Source organism: Argiope bruennichi, chromosome 1 (genome assembly GCF_947563725.1).
Source record: "Argiope bruennichi chromosome 1, qqArgBrue1.1, whole genome shotgun sequence".
NCBI classification, from domain to species: Eukaryota; Metazoa; Arthropoda; class Arachnida; order Araneae; family Araneidae; genus Argiope; species Argiope bruennichi.
This window is the reverse complement of record NC_079151.1, coordinates 122,707,701-122,734,444: the sequence shown is the minus strand read 5'-3', so window position 1 is coordinate 122,734,444 and position 26,744 is coordinate 122,707,701. Positions and strand designations below refer to the sequence as shown.

Sequence of the window (26,744 nt, the reverse complement as noted above, 5' to 3'; positions counted from 1 at the left end):
CTATTACATGTATTTAAGAAAGTGCATTATAAAAAAATTGAATTTGGAAATAAGGATGTTTTTTCTTTAGAGCCTTGTTTACTTGCGGCATTTGTTTTTTATATGTTATTTTCTTGAACCAATCTATACTTGCATAAGAGCTTAAACTGCATCATTTGGGAACATTTGTGTTTCTCTATCCATACTTATGAAATTCTTTTATATATGCTAAAGTATTAATTTGTTGCAGTTTGTACAGCTAAGCATCAACAAAATACATAAAAATTATTTTTCTGATATTTCAAATTGCCTTAAATATGTTTTTTACATAATGCCAGAAACTACTCCATTCCAATAATAATGTTTTAATTAAATTCAAAATGCAAAGCATTTATTATTCATGTACAATTAACAGACATAATTGAGAAACCTTTATCTAACCAGGGCTATATAAAAGAAAATTTATATTCCCAAGCATAATATAACATTAATGAGCATGCATCATCATTAAAAATGTCAGTTTTACCATTTAGTATTAAATTAGATATTCTTTTCCTATATTTACCAATATATTTTATACTGAACACAATATTTTAATTCTTATTTTGGTGTATAAGGTAAATTGTTGTATTTAATTGACTATTAAACATTGAATACTGTCATTAATCTCTAGCTGTTAAATTCTATTTATAGAAATAAAAATCCCTCCTGTAAAATGAGTTTGAATGAATAAGATAAATTCTTTCTTTTAACAATATTTAAAAGAAAATTTATTTAAAAGTTTTTAGCCTTTCAAAATAAATACTTTTGTTTTGTAAATTGTGCTACAGTTTTCTGCTTTTTCTATTCGGTTTACTGCTTACTTATTTCTTTTTATATTATGAAATTTTGTTAAAGTTTCACCATTAGGACTAGGTATTCCAGTTCCAAAATTTAATTTCAATTAAAAAATCCTCTTCTTATGTAGATTTGGTATACATTAAACTTGAAGTTGAGGAGCAAAGTTCCTCATATTGATATTTTTGAAAGATTGAAGGCTAATGGGTCTGGTGTCCAATAGCCTTCATCTTAATATACTATTCCAAAATAACCCATAAGTTAATTCAAAGTCAGTTAACAATTATATTAAATTTTACATTTAAAATTTATGAGCATAAACATAATAGCTCATAATACTATGGAAATTCAGTTTTCTCTTTAATCTTTCAACAACAATGCAACATTAAATAGTTTTACTTATCAGCCTTTGTATAGCTTCAGGTCCAAATAAAACAAGCAAGTTAATCAACCGGATTGATTGCTTACACACTCTCTATATTTATATTTACAGGCAGATTCAAAACGGTTATGACAAGTTATTTTATATAGGGTCATGCCGACCTGAAGACTTTCAGGCTTATTCCATCATAAAATGGTTGAATAAGTGGATGTAGTGCACATTAAATATGTTATGCCAAATGCCTTCCTGTTAGTATGAAGCATAAGAGGATGTCAGTTCAGGTTGTCATCTGATCGCAATTTAAAATTACACAGTATATTATTACACAATTATATGTACATAATTGTGTAATTAATATAATTAATTTTTACTCATATTTGAATATAAAAAGTAGAAATTATAAATTTTACAAGCTACCTTCGGTGACCAGCAGTCAAACATAATAATAGTAAATATCGAATTATGTCATGCAGTTTTAATTAACTATATCTAATCACAACAAAAGAAAGTACTATTTTAAATTAAACTTAATCAGTAACCATATAGCATTCCGATGGATTATCTGCAAATTTACAATATTGGTCTGGTTTTAAAGCTGAAAATTCTGCCAAATTTTTATTTTATGACATCTTTTTACACTTTAAGATTATTGAGATAAGGCAATCCTTGAAAACTTATCTAGCTGTCAAAGGCTTTCAAATGAAATAAGAAATTTTAAATTCAGTGCAATAATTGTGATTTAAGAACTCTGTCACCACTTTTCATCATTTAAAAAAAAATAAAATTGTAACAAAGTTTTTGTAACTTTTTGTGAAAATAGAGGATGCTAGATGACCATTGATAATATATCTAAATATCTATGTTATTTCAAATTATAGATAAAATCTGAAATTAGTTTCTCAATTGTGCAAGAATTTCATATTCAAAGATCTAATTTGTCTGAACAGATTTTTCTAGTCTTGTAAAATCTTTGCTTAAATGCTTTTACAACTTTAAAAATTAAAATTCATTCATGATAAAAAAAATGGATTGAATTTCACCAATCACACAAATATATATTAAAATATATGATTAAAAATGTGAAATCAGTAAAATATTATGATAGAAGTCCAAATTACTTACAATATTTTCTTTAAATTTCACTGAAAAAATATTATAAAACATAACAATTGAAAGATATGATGAATTATCCCTAAAAATTTCAAGTTTATCAATGATCCCATATTCCTGAATCTAATAAAAATATTTCAATCCCAAGTAATACTCTGTATATTAACTATCTCGACACTGCACCCAAATTAACAGCATTATATCATTATTAGATTCCCAAAACTTTGAAATCTTATAAAATTCCTTGTTATCTAATCTGATAATCTTTGAAAATAAGAAGGTAATCTTGCCATAATCTACATGTAATCTTAAAAGAAAAAGAAAAAAATCATTACTGAATTTCTGATAAAAGAAAGGCAACAGAATATGGAAATGTGACTTATTGTGTTATAAATAATCAAAAAATAATAGTGCATTTATTCCTTTAACAATGAAACATCTTTTCTTGCTATTAAATGATAAGCACCTGATTATCCCTAGTATAACAATAAAGTTAAAGGATAAGTCTTCCCCTTTCCCTTACTTTTATCTAGATGTGTTTATATAACGTGTTATAAATAATCAAAAAATAATAGTGCATTTATTCCTTTAACAATGAAACATCTTTTCTTGCTATTAAATGATAAGCACCTGATTATCCCTAGTATAACAATAAAGTTAAAGGATAAGTCTTCCCCTTTCCCTTACTTTTATCTAGGTGTGTTTATATAACAGAGCCCATGTATATGAAGTTTCTATAAACTATATACAAGGTATAATGTTAATGCATGGGGAGAGAATAAAAATACAGATCAACATAGTTCCAAATTTTGTAATAGTTAATTTACCATTGAAATTGCCAATAAAATATTAAATACAAATTGCATTAAGTGAGAGAGGTATTAAAATAGTGATCCTCAAATCAATAAGTTCTAATTTTCCATTTAAACAAGAAGTTCGTGTAATTATTCTCTTCTTAAATTAAAATTTGACTGATTCTTAGACTGTCATTATTAAAAATGCTCTAAATTTCATACAATTCAATCATCAATTGTTAGCTTATATAAGACGGTTTTGTATTAGTATCCTTCATGAATGTCTGAACAAGAAGTTTGCAAATTTTTAACAGCATATTTAAATGAATAGATTTTCTAAACTTCAATCCATAATTGAATAAAAACACATTATAAGAAAATTGACTAAGGGAAGAAAGACAAACTTGGAAAATTAAAAAAAAAAAAAAAAAAAAAAGAATTATAAAAGACATTTTAGAAAAAAGGAGTTATAAAAGTTATCATAAAAGAAAGCAACAAAAGTTAATACAATATTTAAATGCAAATGTTTTTTCCTTCAAAGTGGTTCTTCTTTATTGTTGTTGTTGTTTCTAATGGCACTTGTCATAGACAAGACCGCTGACAAAGTCAACACTTTTAAGCCGAGAGAGTGTTCTCTTGTTTTAGTAGTGCCAACTAGGGTCAAGACTACATCTTAGCTACTCACACGTAATATTTACTTGCACAACCCCTTTTTACAGGAGGGCACATTCACACTCCTCACAGATGAAGAATAACCATGCATGAACAGGGACGCCCAGATCATGGGGAAGATGCGCTACCCCCATGCCAGCAGTTCTTCTATATTGATTATAATAAACAAGAACTCTTTTAATTCAGAGCAAAAAGAAATTTCTTCAGAAATTAATCTTTTAAAGAATTAAAAATAGCTAAGTTTCTTCAAAATGAAATATTTCCTTGAAAATATAAAAACAATCCAGAATATTTTATCTAAATAAAAGGTATTGTTCCAATTCTGCAAAAGTAGTTGAAATTCAAGACCGTCACAGCTAATTTGGAATGTCTTATCATCAGACATATCATAACTAACTTTATGATTACAGCATATTTATTTAAGATAATATTTACCAGATATACAATTTTTCTATGCCAAATGAATTAGATTTGTCATCAAAATAATAATATGCATGTCATTAGGAAAAATTATCTAAGTTTTCAAAATCTGTTTTAAAGGTTCTGAAGGTTCAAAATCACTTTTAATATCATTGTTCTATAATTGTTGTCATCTTAATATCAATAAAAATGGTTAGATAATTTAACAATAGTGTTAGAAACATTAACATAAATAACATGTACAGAAAGAGGGAATGTTTTTATTGGAGAAGTCAATGTTGATTAGAATTATAATAAGACAAATGTAAAAATGAAACTCAAGAATGAAAAAAATACGAAACGAAACATAATGGTAAAAATTCAAAATAAGTATCTAAAATTAAACTTTCTGAGGCACAAGGATATATTTAGTCCTTATATTAATTTTAAATATAAATAAAAGGTCAGTAATACACACCTTTTTTTTAATTGGTTATTATCATATGTATAAAATAAAACATCCAAAAATTTAAAAAATTCCTAACTACATTTCATATAAATTATTTATATATCATTCAATTCTTATTATGTTATTTATAAAAATTCTTTAGTTTATTAAAAGTCAATTAAACAACTGTCTTGTGTGGATATAAAAAAATATGCCAGTATCTAATACCAGCTGTTTATCCAATTATGACAAACTTTCCAAAGAAATTCAGCAACAGAAATCTCTTTAGCTATTTTTTTATGTGAAGAGTATATTATAAAATATTTGAAATCCTAACATGTTATTTTATGGAAAAAAGAAAGGAAAAATAATTAAAATTGCTTATTTTTAACAAAACAATATTTTATTGCAGTATCTTTAAAAACAAATTCATTCGAAAACTTTTTTTTTAAAATTCAAATTGTTGACTTGTAAGCCATAGAAATATTCTCAGAAAAAAATATTGTCAAGTCCTGTTATTAGTTAATCTAGATATAAAATTAAAATCCTTACCTCATCCTATATTTGAAATACGTTCCATTAGGACTCCAATATAATAAATAAAATTATATACAGAAAAAAACTCACTTTTATTTGAGATATCTCTATATAATTTAGAGGGCAAGTTATAGTTGAAACATTAGATTATTAGCAATTCACCACCTTCAAACTGCCCAACACCATATATTAAAATTTTCATTATCCAGCAAGTTTAATTTTTACTTTAAAATAGTGAGCTGTTTTTGGTTTTATTGTTTTTGTTTTGTTTCTTTGTTGTGTATTGTGTAAAAATATCAGAGCATCTGCATCAAAATAAATGATGAAAAACTTCTACATTATAAGATTAACAAATTTTACAACTAAAACACACATTAAATAAAAATTAGAAAGTGATTTGAATAAATTATTTTATTAATTTCCAAAAATACAAATTGCCAGGCCTTTTTAATGAAATAAGATCCACCAATGATATCTTTCCCATAAACTAATACTTACTAGATTAATAAATTCACGACATTTTCTTAAATAAGATATGAACAGGTACATTTTTATAAAGCATATAAAAGAAACCAAAGTGAGTGGTTTCATTTAAGATATGAATAACTTTCAGATGAATTTCATATAGTAATATATTTTGAGAAAAAATTACTTTTCAGTACGGTCAAACAGTGGAATTATTACAATAGAGAAGAAAGGATATGTGAATGCATAAATCTGAAGAGCAAGAGGTTTTAAGCAATCATTTGAAAAAAAATTAAACAAATAAAAATGTGCATTACTAAAATAAGTGGTGAGAAACAAAGAAAACAAAATTTTGATTATAAAACCAACATTTTAACAAAAAATTAAAGTAGGTTACAAAACATAAATGTAGGAAGCATTTTAAATAGGAAAAATACCATTTTATACTGGCATCGAAAATGATTATTTACAAGCACAAATGATATTAATTTCAGAACTATAAATCAGATTTAAATATTAAAATAAATTCTACCAAATTTAATCTAAAGGAAAACTTTCGTAGACTAACTATAAGAATTATCCATATAATTCATAAAATATTTGTAGTAAGATTCAATTGTATTAAAGCAATTTATTTTGAATTATTGAAATATAATTCTACAATTTTTAAAGTACAAGAAAATTTAATATGAAAATGTAATTGACAGATTAATATTCCCACTCGAGTCATGAATTATGACTGTTGATTAAAACTTTTAATGTCATCTATATAATGTAATTATATTTTCATCCTTAATAATCAATGAAAAACTACCAAATATATTTTTCTTTCAGAGTTAAAAAGAATTTCTATTAATCTACTGTTTTGACAATTAGCATAACAACTGTAAAAAAGAAAACAATTCCATAAAAAATAACTCGTTTTAAACAGTTATATAACAATTTTTCCTTATTAAAAATATACCTTCCAATATTTTTTTGTTACTTTTAAGTAGTGGAAAGCAATTTGAAAATGAAGTAGACTAATCCAAGTATTTAAAGCCACAGGAAGTTTAAACAGTGCACTTTTCTAAGAATATTATAAAATACATTGAATAATATGTATAAGTAATTTTTCAATTACAGTTGAAACAATATCACAAAACTTTCAATTTGTACAAAGTAGGTACATATACACGAGTAAAAAGTGCAAGTTTTGAAATCATGTATATAAAAAAAGGAAAGAAACCGGGAGATACACATATAATACAAGAAATATATAGAAAATCTCTCATAATTGTTTATTTATAGAGAAACTTCTATACAATTAACAAGGCAGAAAGTCGAGGAAAAATAAAACATAACATTACATTATAATTTTTTGTCTCTTTAAAGTCTTAAAACACAAAATCACAATTCAAGAACAAACATTTAACTAAATCTAAATGAGATTTGGACAAATTGAAACCCATACACAAGAAATAAAAATAAAGTACACAGGAACATTTTTAATATGATATATAAATCTAATTATGTCAGTCCTAGAGAGTACAATATCTACTAAAAAGAACCATAACCATTTAGGACAAATCACAAGAAAGTGCACATTTAAATTTTCCCATTACATTTTTTAACACTTAGCATACACAATACAATTAATCTTAAAACATGTTTAAAGATATAATGCAAAAATTAGAAGGTATCTTAAAGATCATTTATAGTTCAACAAATAATATGAATACTGATGAATAGCAAATACAGAAGAACTGATTTTACAAGAACAAGTGCACAAAAATATTGTACATTACCGCAGTAACTGCCACAAGGCTCGATCTTGCAAAAGCAGTATATACAATTCACTCCATAATAATCACAAGTTTTTAAAAAATATGTAATTATTAACTCTAGAAATAAACAAAAAATGAAAAGTACACCCAAAAATAAACTTCTTTCCAAAGTTAATCAAGCAAAAGCAAGAAAAACTGTCATCTTCCAAAAAATAGTTCACATAATGAAAATAGCAAGAGGTATAACAGTTCGGAACTCCATGCCAAATGATTTAATGTAAATCAAAAAATGGAAAGCAGAAACCAAAGTAAAAAGTTTGTAATATCAATATTAGCAAAGTGTTCAATTTGAACTTTTTAAGGTTTGACTCGTTTTCTAGGTGGACCAATTGCTGGTATTTGTTGGGTAGCAAGGGCTCGAAATGCTTCAGCCACTAAATGAGAATGTGAATTGATCATGGCCTTCCAGCCAGGTGTTTCCATAACATCAGTAGCATGCATGTTTATGAAATCTATGACGTGAGCTTTTAACTGTTCAGCACTATGCATATCAGCTAAAATAAGAACTTCTGCGGCAGTAAGAACGGACAGATTGGCACATATATGCTCTTCGCACATTACCTTAAGTCGATCAAGTGCATACTTATCTGCAGCAGCAAGTAAATCTTCGGCCATATTTTCAATATTGGATACTTTTCCAGTGTAAATATAATGCAGCATTTCTCTCAAAACTTCATGATCCATATCAGTAATTTCAACTCGATTTTGTTTCTTCTCTTCCATTTCATGCTCAAACATAGCACAAAATACAGGTGATCTAGCAGCAAGAATAGCTTTGTGGGCTGCAAATTCTCGTCCATTAACACTGAGGACCACATCACTAAACTTCTGGCCCTCGAACAGATTGCCAAAGTCATCTGACAAGTGGCATTCAGGAACTTTGAACTGGATAGCACTGTTCTGACCAGATATGTTTATTGAATCAGCAACCACACTTACTTCACAATATAATGTCAACTTATCATCGGGAAGGAGTCCATTCGCTTCATCAAGCAAAAAATCTCGCCGAATAAATTTCTTAAATCCCCAATCTTTACCTTGAACGAATCGATATGCTCTCTGACTCTCCATGGCCTTGGTTTCTTCTTTACGGGCATTCAAGATCGAAAATTTAAATTTTGCTCTAACTTCTGTTTTGTTACACGATACAAGCAATAGATAAAGAGACAAATAATCCTTACTTTCTTCGTCCAGGCCTTTTGGATTTACGCGTAAGCACCATTTTAATTTATCATTTGAACCAGCTGAGAAGGTTGAACTTTTCAGAACTTCACCCATTTCTTCTCGACTATAGCTAAAATTATTTATTGTCCACATAAACGAAAATTTGATTACCTTAACTTGAGTATAACACCAGCTTTCAGCAACAGATTGTGCTGCTTCAGATTGCGGTGTAGGTGGAGGAGATGGAACGCGAGTCAACGCCATTGTGGCAGCGTCTCCGATAATTTAATGAACAATATTGAGAAGCTTTTGTTACGTTGAAAACGTTTCAAATTGCTTAGCAAATTTAGAGTGTATATTTCAAAGAGGACAAACTGAAACTAATAGGGTCACAAAGAACACATCTGCCCTCACCTAAAATAAAGTTGCAGTAGTAGTAGTTACTTAACCGAAATTCCTTGTTCCAGAAACAACAAATGAGAAAACGCGGATACTCGAGGTTACAATGTCAATGACACCATTGGGCGAAACATTCAGAGCGGACAACCAAGTTTCGTTTTTTCTTTGTTTACTTTTTGAGAATCAAAAGAAAAAGTAATTTTAACCTTAATATACTACATTAATAAATAAAATTAATACTTTAAAAACTAATAATATTTTTATAATGGATCCAAATATTTCAGTTTTAGCGAAGAAAATGACACATAATTCATTATTATGTGTGACCTTGCATATGAATGATAATAAACAATTGAAAGCAACAATTCAGGAGATTTTTAGAATTTTAGCCATTATCAAAACTATTAAAAAGAAGAAAACCATTTTTCATGAAAAGGAAATTTATCTTCAAATTAACAATCAAATAAATTAATGAATAAATATTCATTTCAGTCAATATAAGTCTTTAAATGATTAATAAAATAATTTTTTATACTACTACTTATTAAATAATTATTTTTATGAATTTATTTTTTTAAGTTAAATTACCAATACATATTAATATTTGAAAATTATTTTATCAGAGTGGCATTATCTATGCCATGACTATATTATGACGTCAATATATTCTTCTGACGTCAAATACTTGTTCATCGGTGTTTATATTTACATTCTCTCCGTCCAAAAACCTTGCATCGGAAGTTCAAGGACTTTTCAAACACAGGTTCAAACTTTTTTTAAATCTTTTTTTTAACTTTTATTTCATGTTTTAGTTTATCTTACAAAATTATTCTGCATTACGAAACTTTTCATCTTGATATAATTTTTTTTTCTATTAATATTCATGTCCATTTTTTGGGAAAATTTATAAGTTTATTTATAGTTTTATGAAGAATTTATAGAGTTTTTTTTCCCATATGGCTAAACTTAGTTTGTTTTGAAGTGATATTTTTAGATACGTCACGATTTGTACGATAATAAATTTCTAAAGGTGAATATGCTCATATGCATTAAAAGCTGCTGATGCATCAAAATAAAAAGTTTAAAGTTATAGTTAAGTGGATATATTTATTAAATTTATTGTAATAAAACGATTTAGTTACCTACATAAGGTTATAAAACAAAAGAATGAGACAGGTACATATCATTATTTTTCACCTTTTTTTCATCTTCAGTACCAATTTTGTATTTGTAAGTACTGAAAGTTAAAGGTTATGACATGAGAAATGAAATTTAAAATGTCTCTGTTCATAAAAGGGTCAATATAATGGATTTTCTGAGTAAAATTTTGCAGTTTGCATTTCGGCCCTTAAAAATGCAGGTACTGCAGAAGTTTGGAAACTTGACTATTTTAAGATTTAAATTAAAATAAAGAAGATAAGACAGTGTTTTCTAAAATTATCATGGGTAATTGAATATAAAGTAAACCATTAAAATATATAGAAATAATTACTTGATAAAATATTTGTAAAAAGTGCTAAAAGTAATGAAAGGAATATGTTTCGTATTGATTTTCATTTTTTCTATCATGTCGAGGGATTACATTTGTCTAATGATAAGGTCTCGGCTTTGTGGCTGGAAGATTCCAAGTTTAGTGATTCTACTAAATATCCATTGTATGTATGGGCCTGTTACTCACTAAATTTTATGTTGTAGGCTATATGTCCTCCCATTAATGCAATTTGAAAATTTAAAAAGGGGTTGCCAGCTTAGATATCATCTTCATTATCTGACCAAGGTTCGAAACTTTGAAGTCTATCCGAAAGCTCTTGTATTGCTTCCAAATGGGATGTTAATTCAACTAAGCTACATTATCAATTTATTCTATTATCTACAATATCTGATTTATTCCTGTGCAATGAAAAGTGATCATATTTATAGAACCTCATTAAAAAAAACTCATTTTTGAAACCTTGTTAAATCATCTTCCATATAAGTCATCACTATTTTAAGTTGTTGTTTTTCTTTGATCTCAATAAGGCTCGTACACAATACTGTTGTAGGGGGATTTGGCCATATAAGACCATCCAAAACCAACTATGCATCACCACTTCATATTGTTCCTAAAAAGGACCTTATGGTTCGCAGCTGAGTAACATGTTAAGAGACGAACGATATGGCTGGTGAGTGGTGATGTATCGTGGCTGTTGAGTTTAATACACCTTTCCCCATTTTGAGAAGTGCCAAGCGTTATGGCGAGTGTATGTGGTTGCTGTTGCACCAAATGAGCCTGACGGCTTTGTGTTGCTGCGTCAAGTGAGTCTGACGACTTTTGTTTGTTGGTAGATGGCACCACAACGGCTGTATGAAGGTTGAAGGTATCGCATCCTGGTCACCAATGTAGGGGGATTTGGGATGAGAGAGGATAGAACCTGGGACCTTATGGTTCGCAGCCGAGTAACATGACCACAATACAAAAGCAATTGCTCGTGTAGCGTAGCTGTTAACTGGCTTATAAGCTTTCACTGCACTGTAAAATAATCCTCCTTTATCTGTTGTCGTATTTAATTCTACTCTGGATAACTCATCACCTTCACAAATGGCCCAAAACATCTTTCTTTTCCATTTTGTATGCCATCATGTGTCTTTCCAGCTGTGTTCTTTCACATTAAAAAAAGCCAATTTTTGATTGTGGAATTTTCTATCATACTTATCTTTTCAGCAAAACATTTGTAGATACCTTTTGTTGCTAAGCATTCTTTTTGTAGATTTTAGTTCGTGAAATTTCTCTATACATGTGTACCATACTTCTTGCTGCTAATCGTTCAAAGCATACTTCTTGCTGTGTCTCTGTCATGTTTAAGCATTTTTTTTCTTGAGTGTGACTTCATTTCATAGCGAGTAAGCCTAGCTATAAGAACTGTTTTTTTAACTTGCAGTTTCAGGTTTCAATTACATTTTTAATATGTCAAGAAAATGAAAAGTTATTTTCTTAAAGGAAAAAAAAAAAAAAAAAAAAAAAGGTTTAATTGCATATTTTGAAAAATCAAAGGTATAAAAAATAGCTTATCCCTAAGAACGCCATGTTCCCAGAACTACTTTAAAAAGCATTCTTTTATTCAAACAAGTCTTTGAAAAAACTGACTTCAAAGACAAAAGGAAGAGAATAAGGAAATCGAAGTTTGATGACATTGAGGAGATTTCAGTTTGATGTCTAAAACATGCCACAGCACAAAATATACCAATTTCTACCCTGCTTTTCAGAGAAAAATCTATGGAAATTGCTGAGGAGTTGAACATTAAAGATTTCGGCTGCAGGTAGTGGTTGGCTAAAGCATTTCAAAAACAGATAATGCTTTTCTTTTAAAAAGATTTTCTGAGATGCAATTGCTGTTGGTAGTGATGTTTCAGAAGACTGGAAGAATAATGTTCTTAAGGACATTTATCTAGGTTTGATGTATCAAATGTTTTTAATTTTCAGGAAAAAACATTTGATGATTCTTGCTTATTTTATCATCTTTTATCTCATAAAACTGTGTCATTTAGAGTGAAATGTGTATTTCTAGAAAAGCAAGGAAATAAAATCTCATGCTTCTGCTTGGAGCTAATAGAAGTTAAAAGGTGAAACTAAAACCACTGAAAATGAGAGAGAGAGAGAGAGAGAGAACTTTTGTGATAGATGAAATAAAAAGTCATACTTCTTTTTAAATGTTAAATTCTCTACAATACAAAATGCCATGGGAATGACTTATTCATACATTTTTCACAATCATTTGCAAATTGGATTCATAGTTTTTGTTCAGAAAAAAAAAATTACCATCATTGTCAATAACTATATTACTGACAATCAATCCAAAAATTTAAAATGATTTAAATTGTTTTTCTTTTTTCAAATATAACCGCACTTCTTCAGCCTTTAAATCAAGGGAAAATTTGTGACTTTAAATGAAAGTACATAAAAGATGCCTTTTCGTAAACTCTTTTTCATAAGCTTTTCCGTAATACATAAGAAAAGCTCCGATAAAAACATTGGATTGGAACAAAAAGTTAAAAGTTTCGATTTTGTATGCAATTAACTATGCATACAAAAGTTGAAGTTCTGTTTCACTACAGATTGTTTTGAATTATTTCTGATAGCAGGGTTCATAGTAAATGCAGAATCAGAAGAAATCTTCATCATAAACCCAGAGCTATTAGCGACTTTGCTGCAAATTGCAAATGAAAAAGGGTGCAGCATTAATGTGTTTGTCAACATTGATAACAACATTGAAATTTGCTCACAAATAATTGTAATTGACATCTATATTTTTGGAAGGAAAACAAAACAATTCAAGTGAGGATAGCAATATTGAGAATATGGATCAAATCTCACTTGTTAGATAGAAACAATCAAAGGCCTGGAGAAGGTTCACAGTACTTAACATCCATTCAAGATACAACAGACAAAGAATTTAAAGCTTTTGATATGTTAGAAAAGAAAGTGATTGGTATTAATCAACACTGTTGGGTTATTTTAATGTACCAAAGTAATTAAAAGGAAATCAAATATCATTCTTTTTTCCACTAATTTATTTGCTTGTTTTGATTTCTGCAATTTTTTTTTCTTCTTATAACTGAATCCTACAGCAATTCATGAAAATATTTCGCTGCTTTTTTTCCCCCTTCTTAAAAAAAAAAAAAAAAATCACTCTGCGAGTTATTATTTTGTTTATATCACTAAAAATGTTTTGTTCACCATAAGTGACAACTTTACAGCTCTTACTGAAATAAAAAATCTTCTGGCTACATTTTAGTTAACATTTATTTTTACTAATGCATAATATTTTATCACTTTTACATTAACAAAGAATAATTTTGATTTTTAGATAAATGCAATACACTCCACAAAAAGCCAATTTATCTTCTTGCCTTTTCTATATGTATTACATGCCATAGGGGAAAAAAGTCTTAATCATAGCGCTGATACTAACATGCAAAACTTACTATATGATAAACACTAGAAAACTATGAATTTCTGGAAACAAAAAGGCTTAAAAAACCAATAAATTTATTATATTGACCACACCTCCCAATAGAACAAGTTTACTATGTTGTACTTCCTTTCATTTCACTGGAATATCAAAATACTTTTTGTTTCTATCCCCTCTTCAAAAAAATTTTCTTTTCTTTCTCCTATTAGTGCATTCTACTTACAATATTAGGAATCATAATGTGTTTTTACTTTAACTATCTGAATGTCAAATATATTTTCCACGTTTCTTTCAAAAGCAGACAATTTATATGAATCTTTAATAATCATGAATAAAGTATAACAAGATGCAAAGTTTCAAAGATATATATATAACTCAGTTCATTTTTATTAAAAGCTAGTTTCTTTAACTTGACAGTTATAACATCAAAATAGTTAAGTCTTAGAGAATTTCTTAACTTAATTTTTAGAAGTCTTTTTGAATAAGAACCAATTATTTGTTAATAAAATTCAAATATTTGATTGAAATTTGGAATAAATGGAGGATATTTTTCCAACCTGAAACAGACAAAGTTCAGGATTCTCATAACTAGATTGGAATGCTGTAGTTAAATAGCTGATGATTTTTTTAGTTAAAACTTAGGTTTTCTTGTTGTTGGGGTATTCCTCATTTTGAATTAAACAAAATTCTCTGAATACAATAAGGTGAGAAGGAACATGAAAAAGATGAAACATGAAAGGGGGGGGAGAGCAGAAATTTTGATTCAGACTATTATGACATATTACGATATAATGATATGAGATAAGACTGTAATAAATTTTGAAACCATAAATGTACTTCCATATTAATGTCTATGAGTCTTCTAAATACTTTCAGTTTTTATTGCACTCAAACTTTTCAGATCTCATTGTTTCATTTTCCATAGAATCATACAAACTGAAGAGATTAGCATTTTAATTCTACCTTCTGTTATACTTATAACATAACTGTAAGATGCAAGAAAATTTCAGATAAAGCAATCAAATAAAATAGCAAATATAAACCTCAAAACAAAAACTCCAATTTCCAAAAGAAAAAGTTTCTTTAATGAGTGCAGGGAAAATGAGGCGTATCTTATAAAAATTATTATTTCTTTAAAAATGTATTTTTAAAACTTATTTTCTCTGGATTTTATATAATCCATATAATTTGAATTGCTATTTTACATATATTTATTGTTCTATTCTAGTATTTCTTCTTACTATTTTATAGTGCAGGTCTTTGGTTCCCAGATTCTTAATAGAAAACTATAAAAAATAAATTGTTTAGATATCTAGTAATCTTTATTCAGCTGGAGAGAGGATTCTGCAGATTTATACAAACTGGGTTTATTTGATTTGTTTGTTTTAGAAAGGGCATAAACAATATTTATTTAAAATATAATTCGTGTCTTTTCTAAAATAAATGACTAATTTCTTATGCCATATTATTGGTCTGATTTATTGACTGTGAAAGCTACATCAGTTTTCACTGTTATAGAAGTTATTATTATTTTTTTTTTTTCAGAAACTTAATTTTTCTACCAATTATACTAGCTTTAAAAAAGATATAAATACTAGCAATTAAACACATTTTTCTTGGAGAGTTGGGGTATCTTTAAAGAAATGAAAGCAAATTAATGTTTTAGAATACTAGAAATAGATATCTGCTTTCTAATTAAGCATCATAATTAGGCCTAACAAAAATGATACATTCTGTCCTTATGATCTTCATATCCTCGAAAAAACTTTATACATTTTTCAGCTATAGCATTATTTATATGAAATATAGTGCAAATTTTCATAAATGTTTATAAATAGTAAAAACGACTTTTTATTTCAGGATGAAGGATAAAGACTCACGGATGGAGAATGATTGGCAAAATTCAATTAAAGATGCAGATAATGCTATCAAAGTTAAAACTTTAACTAATGAAAATATCCTTTTATTTCAATTATTAAATTATATTTGATTTTTCTATAATACTGTAAAATCTTCTTTCCTTGCTTTGATGTGCTGTAAATTAATTTTTAATTATTATAAGTTTTTTTTTTTGTAAAGTAAATTAAAAGAATTTATTAACTGTCCATGCATATTTTTTACGTTTTCTTGAATTTTATTATGTTTTTCTTTCTTTCTTTAATGATGTAAATTAATGTATGAAAGAAATCTTTCTTTATTTTCCGTAAATTGGATAGGTTCACTTTTTAAAATAATTCATGAAATAATTTCTATTATTTCATGTTTTTTATTGTTCAGTGGTAATAAATACTAGATTATTGAATTAATTGAGAATATAAATAAATGATTTGGGATATCAGCACAATTAATAAAGCTAGATATAATCATCTTTAGTGAAGTTAATCTGCCAAAAAATGATTCTATTATAATCCAAGAGCAGATTTAATCCATTTCGGAAAGCATTTTAGAATAATCTTTAGATCAGTTTAGTATGTAAACTACCAGCAGTTACAGAAAATAAAAATAATTTTGGCATTCAATACATCAGTAATTTATAATTTTACAACTCCAGTGTAAAACTTATATCATCTAAGTTGTTAATATCTAAAGAGGCAGAGAAAATATTTATACACAATGCATCTAGGTACGTCAAGTGTAATGAGGTTAAAAATTTTTATACTTTAAAGTAGCATGAGTTAATATATGAAATTGATTTCATTGAATTTGCTTTAATATAGTGATTAATTGTTAATTGACCCTGTTATTTAATTCTGTTATTCCCTATTATTTAACTTGATCATTAATAATTAGAGATTGGAATTTAATTGGAGTAAGATCCATATTGCATCAATGTAACTTGTATTCTCATGTAAATTTACTAATGAGATTGAATAAATTTAATAATTCTGACAAAATAGATGATTTTTGAAAGAACTTATTGAAGAACCTATTAGAATAAATTATTTGAATGAAATTAGAAATTCATTTCATGAATATGGATTGCATACAATATTTTTAATAGTGATAATATTATTTTAGTATTTCTACAATGGGATAGCAGCCTTCTCAATTTATTAAAAAAATAATATTGCTTTTAATATCAATGTTGGATTGAATTAGTGAATAATGTCTTATGATTATTTTATAAAGATATGTTTCCTTGATCTTTTTAGTATTTTGTTATAATGTGAAAATCCATGCGTGCATACATAATAATGTATTTATTTTTTAGTATGTGCATGTATATAATCAAAAGAGGCTGAAATATAGGGCCTACAGATCTATACCCCTCTCCCCTTGCAATTTTTAGTATATAATTTTAATTAGTAATTTATTTAAATTATATGTTTAATTTCTTAAATTCCAATAATATTCCATTTCATTTCTAGCAAGCTAATGCAGTTTTCTTTCTAATATAAATAATAAAATTCCATCTTGAGCCATTACAAAATACAGTATTGTTTCTTCAGGCTGTACACACAGAAAAATGCACATCGCCTTCCAGTTACAGATTTAATATGAAATTCAACTTTATTGATTGTTTTTCAGTAAATTTTTGGTTCTTTTTTTATGGCAGAAAAAATTTGATTCTAAAACTGTAAAAGAAATGAAAAAACAAAGGATTAAATTATATAATCTAAGGATCAGTAATGTAATGTTAATGAGCGATTTAAAATAACTGTTTATTATTATTAAATTTGTATAGATTTTTAAAAAAAATCAGAACAGTTTTATAGTATTTTTCTTTTATTATGAATCTGAAAGAAGTCATTGCAAAAACTTCCTGTCTCAATATCATTTTGTAAAATGTCATTTGTAGTTATGGTCTACAGTTGAAAAATCTCTGACATAATAGCATGGAGTGGTTTGAAATAATATAATTTCTTAAATTGTAGCAATAACAGTATGATTTAAATACATTATACACCTATAAATTTATATAATAAAATATATTATTGTGTTTTTTTATTTTAATTATTTTAAACATAAATGGTATTTCAGCATCAAAAAGAATAAATTATTTTTATGAGATACATTATGAATCAAGATCGATTATATGCACTTGCAATAATACCAATGGATGAAAAAAATTTTTAGTAGACTACTAAATTATTAAGCTTTTTACTGATAAAAGAAAGGTTTATTTATTTTTAATAATACTTGTAAGCAACATTCAATTCTACCATAAGCTTCTTATTAATGAAAATGTAATTCCCTGTATATGCATAAAGTTAAATACATGAAATAAATTAATTTATTGTGTGATAAAAATAAATTTATACACTTTTGGAGTTTACTTTGTTTAACTTCAGCCAAGAAAATTTATATAAATAATAATAATAAGTAATATAAAAAAAGTTATCAAAGAAAATGTAACTTACATTTTTTATTACAATAATTCATCCATCAAAAATAATTTCATTAACTAAATGTTAAATTATTCATGATCTATTGTAAAATATATATACAATGCTAATATGCAATATTGCATAGTATAGGATTAAAAGTTGTAATGTGCTTATGATTATGTTGAATGAGCCACTATTATATAATGTATTTTTTATAAATGCATTGCTGCCATCATATGTTTTTTCAGTTTCTTTAACTAATTCACTTCAGAGATTAAAAATGCTTATCAGCAAGATCACTGAGAATATGGCATGGGGTAACTCAGTTGTTAAAGTTGTCTTTAGAGATGAATTTTATGAAGAGTAAGTGAATAGTGTGGTGATTAAATACAAATTCACTATTTTCTGTTCTATACAAACTTTATTTTAACAATTTATTTTTTACTAGGAAATATAGATCAAAACTGGAAAATTTCTTGAAGGATATATTGGACAGAGATGAGCATTTCACTATGAATTCTCAGATATATGATAAAGGAGAACAAGTATGTAATAGTATCTTTCAGTAATACATTTTAACTATAACCATTTGAAATTATATATGAAGCAGAAGATATTGATTTAAAAGTTTTCATTGTGTTATTGTTATATATTTTTATCATATTTACTGAATTAATGTTTTATATGTTGTTTAAATCATGTATTTTTGTTATGTTCACATCTTTTCTTTGCATTTTGATAGATATATTGTCATTTGAATCGTTGTTTTTTTTTTAAACTTCCTTGATATGCACTTAAACATTTACACTTTTAAGAAATAAACAGAAAAGATAATCTAGTATCTAATGTTGTTCCATAAAATGTGAGACAACTTTTATATGAATCCTAACAAGCACCTATTTCACTTTTTGAAGTTCTGAAGGAGAAAACAGTAGTTAAATCTTTCACAGCCAATTACAGATATTTCTGATTTTATTTATTCACATCAGACTGGATTATACTGTCACAAGTCAGAACTATTCATTATTTGTTACAAACAATTCATATTTTCTTCCTACTGTAAAATTTGAAAAATTATGATATGTGGTTTTGCTTATTGAGTGCTGTCAAAATCTATGAAATGAACTCCAGACGTAAACAGTCTGTACCTTTATAATTCCTTCTAATTATGAATTTATTAATGTGGAGATGCTCGCTATTTCTAATTTAATTTTTCTCAAATAAAATCTAGTTTATTTTTAGTTTTACAAGCTAAATTTAGATAGTATACATATATATCTAATTAATAAACTTTTATACTTATACAAATTCAAGGAAATTAGACATAAAAAAATCTTTATTTAATTACATGTTTTCTTTTTTTTTTATTTTTATTATTGTATCTGGATTCTTTTCTATAGGAATTTAGCAAACTTCAGTCAACTTTGGAGGCTGAAAGATTAAATTCATCATCTAGTACTGACCGAAAAACAGCAGATACAGTACCTCTGTATCCTTTACATTGTAAATAGTTTTTTCTAATTATAAAATTTGTATTTAAAATGCAGTGGAATTCTCATAATCAGGTTAAATGAAACCATACTCAATCTGGATACTTAAATGTTATAATAAGTTGATGGGGAAAAAATAGTTTTAGTGAAAAAAAAAGGGCCTAAGCTGTTACAAAAAATAATATTATTGACAATTTGTATACTTATATATTGTTATAAAGTATCAGTACTGTTATAAAGTATCAGTACTGGAATATATCATTCAAAAACAATTATTTTGCTTCATTACTAAAAAAAAAATTTATTTGAATATTACTTTCTCTCTCTCTCTCTCTCTTTCACTCTAAAAGTAATCCATTTAAATAGTTCTGTTCTGTTATCTTATTTCAGTCTTCTTATTTTATATAGCTTAATTACAATAGTTTTTTTAATAATTTTTTAAAAATAATCATTTATTGAGAATATCCTATATTTTGTAATGGTTTATTGTTTATGTAATTTTAACCTGTCTGTGAAGAAATGAAATTCATTGAGTTATTAAAAATTGAAATTAGTAAACAATTTTCTGTAAAAATGTACAAAATTTGAACCAACTTATTATCCCCAGATTTTCTGTTTAGCATATAGAATTATTTTGTTTAATTTTATTGATTTATCCAGTCAGTGTTCTATATAGCTTAAAAGCAAAGGAATTTTTTTAAAAAATATCCACATTGTGAAAAAGAAATTTTTGTGTTACCTTTTTTTTACAGTTGAGTTACATTCATTGATAAATTTAAATTTGATATAAAAAAAAGGATCAAAACTTTTTGTAAGTTTTTTTTTAATTAAAAGTAGAATTTATATAAAGGTAATAAAATTGAAATAAAAGAAAATAGATGTAAATAATTTTTTATCAATATTTTTAATTAAAAGATATTTAAAATAACAATCACATTCCTTAATGTATGGCTATTATCATCGAAGAGGCCTAAAATCTAGTTTACTCATCAAAATTTGTTTGAAATCCTTGGGATTATGTGCAATATGCCCTGAAATTTCTTTTTTTTAATTTTTAGTTTTACATGATAAATTATAGCTTTTGCCTATTCTTGAGAATAATTTGTAATTCAGTTTATTTTATAGCTTTAGAGATTTTCATCTTTTAAAAGTGATTTTAAATTAGTAATTAAAATGAAGAATTTTTATGTGTTTTGTTTCATGATATATGGTTAAGCTTTTCTTTAATAAATTAGTTACTCATCTGCATTCGAAGATGTTTTACATTGTGATAAACCAGAACCTGAAGAAAAAAACATTGAAGAAAGGTTAGTATTTTTTCCATTTTATAGAATCCTTCTTTTAAGAATAGATTTAAAAAGTATTCTTTAGGTATTAATAAAGTATTTTTAGGATTTAAAAAGTATTATATTGCCTTAAAGGTGAACTGAACTTTACTATGTGTTTTAATTCATAAGCTTTACTTTATTTATGTTGTTTTGCATAAAAGATATAATTTTAGACTGACTTCTAAGCATTGAATTTTGATAGCGAATTATAAAGAAATTAGATATTCTGTAGAATGGTAGTAGGCAGATAATAAATTAAAACTCCTAGTTTATCAATTGCCAGATGAGTCATTATCGTAAATAATTTGCTCATTTTTTAATAACTTAATTACCTCTAGATATTTGTTATTAAGATGAGCATTGGTTCCAGAAATTAACTGTACATGCCCCCCACCCTCCCTTTACTAACCATTTATTTTTTAACACATTCTTCGCTCTTCATTAAAATGTGAATGTTTTCGAAATTGTTTCTTATGGTTCAAAAACATTTGAATCTCTTAAAAAGAGCTACAAAGCTAACTGATTTAACTTATTTGTAAACACTTGGCACATTCTTCAGTGTCAAATGCTTATTATTCAAAAATGAAATTTTTAAATCAGCATTATTATTTTTAATACAAAAACTCCTGAGGTGAAACATGGGGGAAATAACATCAATTTCAAAGCCTCAATTCCATAACTTTGCTGATTGAAGCTACATCTCATAAGAGCAATATCTGAATTCTAAAGAAAATAATTTGCATAAAAATTCCATATATATTACTATTTGTTAAAATTTGTTCTGACACCATATTTATGTTACATGGAATTAGATCAGGTTCTGATGTTGAAAATAATGAGGAAATGAAAAGTCCATGAGCATTTCCTGTACCTTTTTCTTACTATAAGCTCTGAATCGCATGCATTTCATTCTAATTTGTAATATGGCTAAACTATACCTTCTGAGCATCTAAAATAGCTTTTTGTATTTGCTATGTTCAGTTCAAATACAAATAATTTATTTTATTTTTATATATATATATATTATTATCCATGGATTAAATGGTCTCAAGATTTTAAAAATATAATAAAATATAAAAGGCTTGGGCCACTTTAAATGTTAATTAAAAATAATTTTCTAATCTGAAATTACAACATCAAAATAATTGGGTGATTTTAGGATTAAAGCAGCATATGTAAAACTGAAATATATTGTAGTTTTGCAGCATATTCAAAACTATGTAGATTTTTACATTTTCTTTACTTAACCCTTTCGCCGTCCTCTTCTGTCGCCGAAAATTTCTGTTTTTCCTTGCATTAGAACAAAAAAATAAATAAATAAAAACTCAAATAAGTAAACATTTAGAAAGCATTTTAAACGTATGAAAATTTTAAAATGTAGAAGAACGCTTGAAGCGCCCCCTGCAGAAGCTTCACTTGAATGCACACTTGAAGCCTCACTGAAATGCATTAATTCACTAATACGAAGGACGAAAAAGCTAATGTACCCAGCCACTTTAGAAAGAAATAATGGCTATAAAAATGAAAGCTTAAGAAACTAGGGATTTCAGATTCCTTTTAGTGCTTGTGTTCTTTCACTTACCGCAAAATTTACATTAAATTCTATTTCGCTAATGCAGCTTTTGAGAGTTTCTCAGGTTATTGCAATAGAAGAGCATACCATCTATGTAGATTTTCACTCTTCATTTTCTTGCTTTATTTACCTGGGCATCTTTAGAAAGAAATAATGGCAATAAAGATGAAAATGAAATTTTATAGTCAAAATTTATATTTCTTCAAAAACTTAATGAAATTGTTATAAGGCAGAATTTCAGAAGCAATTCCTCGAAAGATGACTAAACTTTTAATAAACAAGCCAAAATCTAATTTTCAAAAATTTCTGGCATAAAATCTTTAAAAACACATCTAATTACAAAAGGGATTTACTAAAATATTGAAATCTGTTTCACGAAAATCTCACTTTAATGTTCGAGAATAGTATTTGATGGTTTTTCAAACCTGGTTTTATAAAGTAAATTTATCACATTTGAAAACCAGTTTTTAAATTAAGAAAACCGGTTTTCCGGGATGCCTAAATACTCTTCTTTTTCGAAGAAAAAAAACTCTTTGCTGTATTTGCTAAAAAAATCCACAAAACATTTCGAGCTCAGCGAAGAAATCTAGTGACTTTCTTTAACTTCAAAAACTGAAATTATTATCTGGAAAGATACTGTCTACAATTTTTCCAAATCCTTATGTAGAAACCGATTCTGATGAAGAGCAAATCTTACTCCTCAGAGAAATGCTTTTTTAAAAGAAGCCATGGAAAAATCAATTCATAAATTTCTTGAAGACCTCGAAAAAAAACTTACAAATCCAAAGACACTAAACGCTGAATTTTTATTATTTGGTGCAACAAATAAAAGAACAAAAAACTTAGATTTGTTATTGCTATGAATACTATAAAACCAAGCTTAGTAGCTAGTGAATGAGTATTTTCAATTTCAGGCAATATTGTGTCCAAAATAAGAATAAGACTTAACCCCCGTTCAGTGGATATTTTATGTTTTTTAAAATCCTATTTTCTTAGAAGAAATTAAAATTAGTGAAAATAATAGAAATATTATTTGAAATTTTTTGTTTGAGTTTCCGTTTTTTTGTGTAAGTAATATGTATATGTAATCCATCATTTTTTTAATATTTTTGACTTTGATATTGATTTTTTTGTTATTTTTATATAAATGTAATAAAATGTTTTTTCCAATACTATTTTTTTTTTGACAAAAATTCGAAAACCGGCTAAAACCGGTTTTTTATAAATATTGAAATTGAAAACCGGTTTTTCAAAAAGTTGGGTTTTGTATAAACCCTATTCAAAAAAAAAAATATATATATATACAGTGGCTCAAAAAATTGAGAATACACCTTACTTTTACTTGATAAACGCGGCTTTCAATATAAATAACACATTACCGGGAAGTGCAAACATGTTTTTACTTTTTACACATAACAAATGGTGTAATTTAGAGTAAAAATAAAGAAAAACCAATGAAAAACTTCAAAATTGAAAAGTTTCAGAAGCATTTTAAATACACATACGCAGAATTTTGCCTCAAAAAATTGAGAATACACCAAAGAAATGATACTGATGTCGGGGTACTGTGGTGGTGTGTGCAAATGCTATTTACAATGAAAAAGACACCATATTTTGAAGTGACGTGTATTCTGTTTGGGATCGTTGTCTTACTGGAAAATGAAATTTCCATCTAAACCCAAATTATTAGCACTTTCCTTTAGATTGCTGCGAAGTATATCCAAGTAAACCATATCATTTATAATGCCATCTATAAAAATTAAATTTCCTACCCCGGATGAAGCCATGTAACCTCAAATCATGACGGAGTCACCATCATGTTTAACTGTAGGACGCAAAGTTTTGGGATCCAAAGCAGTATTAGGCTTTCTCCATACAGTACGATGGTTGTCACTGCCAAAAAATGTTGAGTTTTCTTTCATTACTAAATGTAGCTTTCGTCCAAAGGTTATTGCTCTTCAATTGATGAGTATTTGCACTTCAAATTGAACTTCAAATGCATTTTCTGAATTTGCAAGCTGATGAACGGTTTCTCTCTAACAATGCGACTTTTATATCCAGCTTTTCTAATGGCATTTAGTACAGTTTCAGCACTTACACTTCTACCTATAATTTGTAACGTTTCGGCAACAAGTTGGATGAACCATATGGTCGCAGCAATCTAAAGGAAAGTGTTAAAAATTTGGGTTTAGATGGATATTCCATTTTCCAGCAGGACAACGGCCCCAAACAGAATGCACGTAACGTCAAAATATGGTGTCTTTTTCATTGTAAACAGCAGTTACACACACCACCACAGTACCCTGACATCAATGCCATTGAATATTTGTGTGCCATATTCGAAAAAGTGGTTCAAAAACACAAAATTAGAAACAAAACCCATTTAAAACAAGTGTTGCAAGAAGAATGGGGTAAAATATCTTCGGATACCACCAAAAATTGGTCAAATCGGTACCATGATGCTCAGAGGCCATTATAAGAGCCAAAAGACATGCAATTTAAAAGTGACACTTTGTTTCTATGCATGATATTACAAAAATTTCTTTAGTGTATTCTCAATTTTTTGAGGCAAAATTCTGCGTATGTTTATTTAAAATGCTTCTGAAACTTTTCAATTTTGAAGTTTTTAGTTGAATTTTCTTTATTTTTACTCTAAATTAAACCATTTGTTATGTGTAAAAATAAAAACATATTTGCACTTCTCGGTAATGTGTTATTTATATTGAAAGCCGCATTTATCAAGTAAAAGTAAGGTGTTCTCTCAATTTTTTGAGCCACTGTTTATATAATTCACACATATTTGTCTTTCTTCTACAGTAACATATCCAGGAATCCCAAGTTATCAAATTCATTTATTCAAATAGAAGGAATATAAAAAAAAAAATTAACAATGAACTTTTATAATAAATTAACAATAACTTTTTTTTGCATTTATTTGAATTTTAGAAGCATTTTTCAATTATAATGAAAAAATAGTATTACTTTAATTTAACATTCTTAATGTAGATTTTTTTAAAAAAATTCTTTATTTCTGTACTAATAAATGTTGCTTCAGGGTGTTTTTTTCTTCTCTTTTTTTCATTTTTTTATGTAGATGTATTTTTAATTCTTTGTTTTTATTCTTAATTAAATCCTTAAATAAATATTCATTTCTACATTGTATCGCATTTTTAATGCAACTTGTTCAAAATATAGCTTTTGTGTATATGAACCAAACAGCATTTATTCTAATAATTTTAAAGAAGTATTTTAGAAGTTTATGATTATTTTTAAAGTCACCAGCATTCTCATCTTATTATTATTTTGGTTTCAGAGTGCAGACTATGACATGTTTTAATTGTCTTGGTGATCATCACATGAAAGACTGTCCTGAGAAAATTAATCGTTCTAAAATAGCTGCAAATCGAAAAGATATTCTAATGGAAAATTCTAGGTATGTTTTTGTATTTACTAATTTTTTCTTGCGTTTAAAGAACTTGTGGTAAATGTTGAACTTAATAATGATTATCATTTTCTTTATGCACAACATTTTAATGCCTTATCTACCTACAAACTCGTAAAAAAATTAAACTAAACATTTGTTTTTGTTAACCTGTTACTTTTGAAATATTTAATAGAATATTAACAACCACAGTATGCTTCCAAGTGAAAAAATTATATAAATTTGATTTTACCAATAATGGTGACAAATACAATTTTCAAAAATAATAGGCTTACTTTTGGTTTTTGATAACATGTTGGGCAAGAAATGATATAATTATAATTTTTTATATCTTAAATTATTCTGTCTCTGATGCAATAAATGTAGTTTTAATTTTTTTTTTTTTTTTTTTTTGTGGACAATTTGTTATAACTATCCAAAAATGAATGTGAAATGAAAATCCCCAGAAATAGAATAGTATCAACCATCATACGCTTCAAAGTGAAAAAAGTTTTATTATTTATACAAAAGAATCACTGACTTTAAAAAGATAACTGATTTAATTTAAAAATATAATTTTACTGATTATAAATTGATACTTATTGCAGACTAGAATTTCAGCCTGAATGTGTCTGTTTTATTT

General features: G+C 26.9%; 2 protein-coding genes across 2 annotated transcripts in view; one reads left to right on the top strand and one right to left on the bottom strand.

The window, feature by feature from the left end:
- Window positions 1-5,551: 5,551 nt before the first annotated feature.
- On the bottom strand, window positions 5,552-9,111 carry LOC129976054 (protein roadkill-like). The gene has a single exon (XM_056089412.1). The coding sequence runs from the start codon at window positions 8,875-8,877 to the stop codon at window positions 7,747-7,749; it is 1,131 nt and encodes a 376-aa protein (XP_055945387.1). The 5' UTR covers window positions 8,878-9,111; the 3' UTR covers window positions 5,552-7,746.
- Window positions 9,112-9,691: 580 nt separating this feature from the next.
- LOC129980700 (zinc finger CCHC domain-containing protein 8-like) overlaps window positions 9,692-26,744 on the top strand; it is a 28,129-nt gene continuing 11,076 nt past the window's right edge. The window contains exons 1-7 of the mRNA XM_056091085.1: window positions 9,692-9,775; window positions 15,822-15,916; window positions 18,556-18,652; window positions 18,738-18,834; window positions 19,690-19,778; window positions 21,015-21,086; window positions 25,994-26,113. Of these exons, the coding sequence (XP_055947060.1) occupies window positions 15,823-15,916; window positions 18,556-18,652; window positions 18,738-18,834; window positions 19,690-19,778; window positions 21,015-21,086; window positions 25,994-26,113 (569 nt within the window). The 5' untranslated portion in view covers window positions 9,692-9,775; window position 15,822. The remainder of the gene's footprint in view (window positions 9,776-15,821; window positions 15,917-18,555; window positions 18,653-18,737; window positions 18,835-19,689; window positions 19,779-21,014; window positions 21,087-25,993; window positions 26,114-26,744) is intronic.